We start from the raw sequence: 8,544 nt of genomic DNA on the forward strand, positions 1-8,544 counted from the left end.
CTGAGAAAGCAGTGACAACTGATATTTGCCATGATTGCATTAAAAACATACCTAATCTACTCAAAAGAATACATTTTCCTTATTCCTAGTTGCCAGAATGTCTGGAACTGAATATACATGTACAAAATGACTCCAACCTACCTCACCATTTTGCACAAGACATGTTCCCAATCTAACTCTAAAAGGTCATCAGAGTGCCATGTTCATCAATTTCAGGCACATTACCATCTATGAGGTCCTCCCAAGAAATATAGTGCACTATAAAGATACACAATTAAGTCACCTAAGAAACCTAATAAAACTAAGTAATACCCAACAAATGATTCAGTAATCGCCGTTTCTCTTTTCTATTCCGATCGGATCTTAGTATCGGTTCTCTTGTTCTTCCCCTTCTTAATCTAAAATGTGAAATTAATGAGTGAGACCGATAAGAACGACTGGAAAGTTGAAAACTTGAATTGAGAATTCAACCCTAGTAGAGGAGATTCATATAGGGATATTGGATTAACATCAGCACACCTAACTAACACAAGTGGGCATTGACCCATGCCAACCTGTGTTAATCAGGTGTGGTGATGTTGATCCAATATCCCTAATTCAAATCCTTTTTCTATAGGTGATATTGGGTCCATGCCCACCTGCGTTAGTCAGGTGTGGTGATGTTGATCCAATATCCTTATATAAATCTCCTCTACTAGGGTTAGATTCTCATTTCAAGTTTTCAACTTTCTAGCAGTTCTTGTCGGTCTCAATCATTAATTTCACATTTTAGATTTAGAAGGGGAAGAACAGGAGAATCGATACTAAGATCCGATCGGAATAGAAAAGAGAAACGGCGATTACTGAATCATTTGTTAGGCATAACTTAGTTTTATCGGGTTTCTTAGGTGACTTAATTGTGTATCTTTATAGTGCACTATATTTCTTGGGAGAACCTCATAGATGGTAATGTGCCTGAAATTGATGAACATGGCACTCTTGTGACCTTTTAGCGTTAGATTGGGGACATGTCTTGTGCAAACTGGTGAGGTAGGTTGGAGTCATTTTGTATCTGTATATTCAGTTCCAGACATTCTAGAAACTAGGAATAAGGAAAATGTATTTTTTTTAGTAGATTAGGTGTGTTTTTAATGCAATCATGGAAAATATCAGTTGTCCCTTCTTTCTCAGGAAGCTATGGTCAATCTGGTGATCATTTGAAGTCTTTGTTCCAAACTCTTTTAAATTATGCTTACAACCTAATGGTTGTATTTATAGCTTTCGTCTGTATGTAAAATATTGTGGAGATGTAGAAAAATATGTATTCAAAGAAGCCACAACAGTTATTGTATTTTATTGAACAACATAATAGTTGGTGTTGTAGCCTCTTTTTTTTGTTATTATTATCATGAAGAAATTGAAAGAGACGTAATTAACCACGGGGGCTTGCGCCCGTGGGAAACGGAACTCCACCACCAAATAAACCCCACTCAAGCTAATGTATCAAGTTGGGGAAACCTGTGACAAGATCATGTCGTATATATTACTATCTCGGGGTGGAGCGGTCGAATACCCTCTGCACTTTGCAGCCGGCTATGTCTGTTTGGAGGTCCACAATCCCTCCAACCACCATCACTTACAACGGTCTCTCATATCTTTGTCACCCGACAACTATCCCTTCAATCTTATTCGCTCGATTACGTTCCCTATGTGCACAGTCTCCTGATTATGGTCTTACAAACCAAACAAATAGACCAACATTTTTTTGAGAATGGCTCTCATGTCATTATATTCTTCCAATCCCAATCATGTAATTTGCTTTATGCGATATTTTTTTTGCAACATTGAGGAATGACAATATTTGTAATCAACGAAAAACACTAGTTTACTCATTTTAATTGGGCCAGACCCTGTAGTTTTTCCCTTTATTGGACTTTTCACATAAAAATTTTGGTCTATCATGATTGATGCATCTCTCTCTATCTCTGTATGTGTTGGATCTTCAAACAAAATTTCGTCTATTATAATTGATTTAGGCTTCATTTGGTTATTTGAACATATAAAAGATAATTTATAAAGTGTTCTCATCTTCACTTGTATTATTTGAGAAATTTAAGGCTTCATTTAGGACAGCTTTTTAAAACTTTTTTTGGTTGCTTTAAAAAAAATTACTATACAAATTTATTTTAAAAATTAGCAAGAAAATTGTCTCAAATGAAGCCTAAATCATCATATTAAAGATGTTTCAAAATTATTTATAGAGTTTAAATATATATGGGTTTTTAATAAAAGAATTTAGCGAAATCATTATTTTTTATATCTGGAAAGCTCATGTGGCTACATGCGACCTCATCTTATATATGGAAAGTTTTAATATATATCTCATATAATTAATGAGATATAACTAGCATATATTCTTCTTATGATAAGATATTATTAAGATATATTATGACATTCATGCATTTATCTTTTAATGTATTTTTTTTAGTATTGCCTCTACTCTCACCTATAAATAGAGACTAGCGGGCAAGCCTAAGGATACAAAGTAACTTATTTATGTCGATATAACTCATATAATTAATGAGACTTCTCTCATATTCTCTCCCTTTCCATCTTTGCTTCTCTAATTTTCGTAGTCAATCTTGCGAGCAAGATCCAGAGTACCACCCATAGACAAAGTTAGATTGAACATTCTAAATGGTGCAAGTTTTTGCGAAGGAAAGAATTTTTTTAGAACTTATTATTTTATTTTTCACTAAATACTTGAATTTTTTTTCATAGATTCCAATGAAGACTTAAAGCATATTTAGAGTAAATTTCAGAAAATTCATTTGAATATAAAGCTTTAAAATCATTTCCAAATCGACTTAAGAGGCGATTTGGTTGACTTAAAATGGAAAAATGTGTAAAAGAAATACAATGTAAAAGTAATGTAGCGTATTTTAAATATTTTGGAATTGTTTAGATGAATGTAAAACAAACGGGGGAATTACTTTTTTTGTTTGGGTTGAAGTAAAATGAATGTAGCGTAAAGTATGATTGGTTGCGGCAGCTGATAGTTATGAGCTGCGGTAGAATGAACTAGAGGGACTGAAATTAATTGCGATTAATATATATATATTACAATTTTTAGTAGTCTTTGTTTAATCGCAATTTCCATTGCTCTTGTTTATGGCTTTTAAATATATTAAAATTTTACACTGTATTTGTTTTACTTTAAACAAAGACTACTAAAAATTTAATGTTTCCGTAGCAGTTCACAGTAGCTGTTTATAAACAGATTAATGAGAGAGCATATAAGATCATACATACAATTAACTATGAAAGATAGTGACTTTCACCCACATCACTAAATGGTGTGCGGGGTCTTGATCTCTCATCACACATTTGAAATTCTGCCTTCTGAAATACCCACACACCTATATGCATGACTTTCCTAACTAAAATTATATTCGAAAAATAAAAATTGCATGAGTACCCTACAAAAAATATGTCAGCATAATTATAATGAAAATCACACATCAACATCTAGAATCTAATCCTTAGGGTCACATTTCTAAAGTTTATAAACCACTATTGTAGATAGAAATAAACAATAAATTTCACCGATGCTAAAGTTACTTCTAAAAATAATATTTTAGCAACATTTCAATAACAACATTTAAAAAATCGCTACAAAAATCATTTTCATTTTAACATTCACGATCTCTCCTCTCCCTCCTATTCTCTCCCTCCTCTACCCTAACTCCAGCTCCCACATTTGTCTCACAGTCTCGTCTCCTTCTCTGATTTAGCTAATTCGCAGGTCTTCTTCCTCTCCTTTCCTCTTCTCCTTTTCTTAAATCGCTGCAAATAAATTAGTAGGTGGGCCATAAAAAGTGATGCAAAAATCTGATTTATTAGTAGTGCAAACACCAATATTCTCAAAAGCCTCTTTATTTAGAATATTTTGCACCCTTTTATTTAAATCAAATAGCCCCTAAATTAATTTTCGAATGGCTATTTAAAATATGTCTAACATCGATCAAAATTGATTTTTATGGCAATTTTTTTTGTTTCATATTACTAATGATTTGGCATGAATTTATTAATTTATAATAAAATTGAAATCATGTTGATTATCTTTTATTGATTTCCAAATATTTCTTTTTCGAGTTTTTCTTGAATGAAGTAAATAATAATAATTTAAATTTATAACATATTTTCCTAAATTAAATACAAAATTTTAGTTGGGCATGGATTTGTAATTATGCTTATCTTATGAATTTTAATAAAATTAAAATTCAACTGATTTATCAAGAAAATTTTCCTATCAGAGATTTTAATTCATTAACTTTTTTATAAAAATGCTTTAAAATAAAACGTTTAAAACTTCAAATGTTTACTTTACAGAGCCCATAAAGTTTTATAAAAATTATAAATAGAAATAAAATTTCTTATCAGATATTTTAATTCATTAACATTTTTAAGAAAAAGCTTAATAAATTTTCAGAATTTTAAATGCTTCTTTACAAAGGACATAACGTTTAAAGAAAATTTTATAAATATTTTGTGGTGTAAAATTTTTACACGACCCGGAATCCAACCAGAACCCAACCCAAAAAAATCCGGGTTTGGGTTGACCCGGTTAGCAAATGAGCTGGATTCGGGTTCTGATTTTTGACCCATTTCAAAAAATGCATGGCCCTGGTTCGGGTTGACCCGAAAACCCTAAATCAACCCGACAATGACCCAAAAGTCGGAGTCCATTTCGGATTTATGCCCGCACTCGCGACACACCGACTGCCTTCCACCGTTGTTGTCGCTGCCCGCACTCGCGGATTAGCAGACTCTGCCCACTACCCACACTCGTGGTTGTGGACTCCGCTCGCCCTCGTTGACCGCCTTCCGCCTGCACTATCGAACTTTGCTCGCCGCCGCTACCGTTGTTTCGCCGCTAGCTTTGAATAGGAACAGGAAGTAGCGACGGGAGCTTGGCTCGCGCTTCTTGAACCAAATCTCTTAAATCCGGGTCGAGTCGTGTCAACACGGCAACCCGTGCAGGTCGGGACCGAGTTGAAATATATAACTTATTTGCAAAAAATGGGTCGGGTTCGAGTTACCTCGTTTAGATCCGAGTCAACTCAGGTTCGATCCGAAACCGACCCATCAACTCGAATTGACACCCCTATAAATATCCATTTTTAGTGAATAAATCAGAGGTACTTACACACACTTCTTAAAATTACAAAGTTAATCCAATGGTTTTAATATTTATTCTGATCAATCAATATTTTTTATTAATAAATACATTGACATCATAGCAGCTTTGGCCACAAATCAAGAGATCTTCGGTTCGAAGTTTATATATGTGATGTGTGTGTAAATTCATCTTAATACTCAAATTTTCAAAAAAATAATTCTTCCCAATATAAATAAATAAACCGCCAAAATTTTTCACCATTTCAACTTTTCATCGTATATTTTTTAATAGGTAAATATTTTGATCATTTTAACTGTAAGAAGTAAGATTTTCACCCTATCTATATGAATTATTGAAAGTTAGAAATTAAATATGATAATTATGGCATTAACTGAAGTTTAATAAATGTCTTAGAATGATAGATTAAAAATCCTTTGTAAAGAATTCTCTAAAGAGTTCAAATGGTGAACAACTTTGAGGGTTTATTTATTTATAGTGGGAGGGATCTTGGTCTCAATTTATTTAATAATGAAAAATATTGAGTGATCAGAATAAATATTAAAATTATTGAATTTATTTATAATTTTAAGATATGTGAGTAAGTACTTGTGATTTATTAATTAAAAAAGAATATTTATAAAATTTTGCATTTAATTCAGAAAAATGTTATAAATTTAAATTATTATTTTTTACCTTGATGCAAGAAAACTTCAAAAAAAATATTTGAAAATCAATAAAATATAATCTATATTATTTAAATTTTTTTATGAATTAATAAATTCATGTCAAATTATTAATATTATAAAACAAATAAATTGCATTGATGGGTCATTTAAAAATATGGCCTGAACTCTAGGTACAATAATTGTCATTTCTCATACAAAAAAATAAACTAAGTAAATATTTTGCTAATTTGAAGTTAAATTCAGCTTGAGAAAATTTTGAAAAAAAAATGTGATTAAAAAAATAAATCAGAATATTTTTCGTATAATAATTAATAAGATCAAAATCAACTTTATAAAATAATATAATATTCTCAAACAAAGCTTAGACTTTAACCTATCTTAATTTTTTCTAATAGTGAAAATAAATTAAAAAATACCTAACTTAAAATTTAAATTCATATTTAAAAAAAAAAAATCTTTCTTCTTTAATTAATAAATAATAAAAAAATCGCATGTCCTTGGACTCGTATCTTAAAATTATAAAGGAAATCTAATAATTTTAATATTTATTCTAATCAATCAATTTTTTTATTAATAAATAAATTGACATCAATATCCCTCCCACTATAAATAAACAAACCCCCAAATCCGTTCACCATTCGAACCCATCAGGAAAGACCGCCGGAGCTCAGCCGCCTACCCACTGCCCACCGAATCAATGGCAATCCCCTCCACCTCCACCTCCACCTCCACCTCCATCGAGGACCTCCACCCCGACGTCCTCACGCGCACTCTTCGCCTCCTCGACGGCCCAACCCTCGCCGCAGCCTGCTCCGCCACCTCCCACCTCCGTTCTCTCTCGTCCCAATCCGATCTCTGGCTCCACCTTTGCCTTTCCACCTGGCCCTCTCTTCACCATCCCCGAATCCTCCCTTTCCTGTCAATCTCTCCGCGTTCCTTCTTCTCCGACGCTTTTCCCTTCCCCGACGCATTCGCCGCCGGCGAAGTACAACTACCCGATCAACTCATCTCCGCCGTAGACATCTACCATCGCGGCGTCCACATCTTTTCCCGCGTCATAGAGACCGATACTTCCTCACCGTGGTTCCGCGGATCCCCCTTCTTGATCGACGCTATGGAGGAGAAAGCAGAGGCGGTGCTTCCGGGGGCGTCTATATCTCCTGAGGAGCTGACGCTGAGTTGGATCTTGATTGATCCAGCGATGGGTCGAGCGGTTAACGTGTCGAGCCGGCGAGCAGTGGGGATGGAGCGGAACTGTTACACAGGGGAGACGATGGTGCGGTTCGCATCGGCTGCGGCGGCTGGGGAAAGGGTTATCGGAGCTGTGGTCACGTGCGAAGAAGGGACGGGGCACGTGCGGGATGTGGTGCTCACAGCTGAGGACATTGATGGCGCGTGCGTGAGCGGGGAGGAAGCGCTGAAGTTTGTGAGGGCGATGATGGAGGCGAGGAGGAAGGGGAGGGGGAGATTGGAGGAAGAGGAAGAAGCGAAGCAGAGGTATTTGGAGTATTTGAGGAGGAAGAGAAGGAGGAAGGAAAGTAGGGCGAGGCGAGAAGGGGTTCTGGATATGTGCTGCACGGCCGTCGGAGTCGCCGTCTTCTTCGCGTTTCTATCACTGATCGCTTTCCGGTGAAGTAAAGAAAAGGGTTAACCGAAGGAGATGAGTTAGGGTTAGAATTTGAGATTGGATACCCACAAACAGAGAGTATTGTAGATTTTTTTTTTTTTTTTAGTTTTCAATCACTACAAAAATATAGAGCTAAGTAAAGATGTAAATGAATTTAAACCTTTTAATTAGGTAATACATTTAAAAATAAAATCAAACTGTGATTTCTATTAATATTTGCTGGGTGATTTTATTGAACGTTTGCAGAGGTTTTTTTTTTTATTTTAAAGATTTAGGTATATAGCACTTAAAATTGTCTTATTTATAAATTTTAGTATTTATATGATATAACACTTATTAGATATAAGCTAATAGCTTGACAAAACCTTTTGATGAGTCGCGACAACATCTTGCTAGGAAGTCATGGCGTAGAGCAAGTTGCGGCGATTGCAGTATTATTACGTGCGGAGTCCAGACATAGCTCACGTCTAGACTCCAATGAAAGACATTCACGATGTCAATACACACACTGTATAACTTTGTACATAGTATGTGTATTGATACACATACTGTGTACAAGGACATGACCTTTTCCTATTGGAGTCTGGACGACTGCACTGAATAATTTCTTGTTGATATGCCCTCTATGGAATGGATGGAGAGAATATTACGTGCGGCGTCCGGACCGTTCGGAGAGGTGAATCCGGATGCACTGGGTCCCGGGTGACGTGGCGCATCTGGACTCGCTTTGAGACGAATCCGGACGCCGAACGTAATAATTTTCCGGAACATATGACATCTCTCTTCCTCTCCCATGGCACATCCAATTGTCCCAACCAAGAGGACTAAATGTCCCCAACTTTTTTTCTTATTTCTCTATTCCGCTCTATTTTATGTTCAGTTGTTTTGGCATGACTTGATTGATGCCATGGAAGCAAGTTTGGTCATTTTGAGGATTATACAAATAAATATTGAAGTTTAGGATTTTGATAGGTAAATAAGAAATTTTTGAGTGATATATATTTCAATCCCTTTTTTTTTTATTAAAATGATGAGCTATAAATTTTAAAGTGTGTGATTTAAATCAATGA

General features: G+C 34.9%; 1 protein-coding gene across 1 annotated transcript; it reads left to right on the forward strand.

Moving 5' to 3' along the window:
- The first annotated feature begins 6,544 nt into the window (after window positions 1-6,544).
- LOC110096674 (F-box protein At2g27310-like) lies at window positions 6,545-7,480 on the forward strand. The gene has a single exon (XM_020822731.1). It carries the CDS (start codon window positions 6,545-6,547, stop codon window positions 7,478-7,480), a length of 936 nt encoding a protein of 311 aa, XP_020678390.1.
- Window positions 7,481-8,544: the final 1,064 nt, after the last annotated feature.

The sequence above is a fragment of the Dendrobium catenatum genome, unplaced genomic scaffold (assembly GCF_001605985.2).
Source record: "Dendrobium catenatum unplaced genomic scaffold, ASM160598v2 fragScaff_scaffold_1521, whole genome shotgun sequence".
Classification (NCBI taxonomy): domain Eukaryota; kingdom Viridiplantae; phylum Streptophyta; class Magnoliopsida; order Asparagales; family Orchidaceae; genus Dendrobium; species Dendrobium catenatum.

Coding starts and splice junctions, on each gene's coding strand:
- LOC110096674 (XM_020822731.1), top strand. CDS start 6,545: ATGGCAATCCCCTCCACCTCCACCTCCACCTCCACCTCCATCGAGGAC.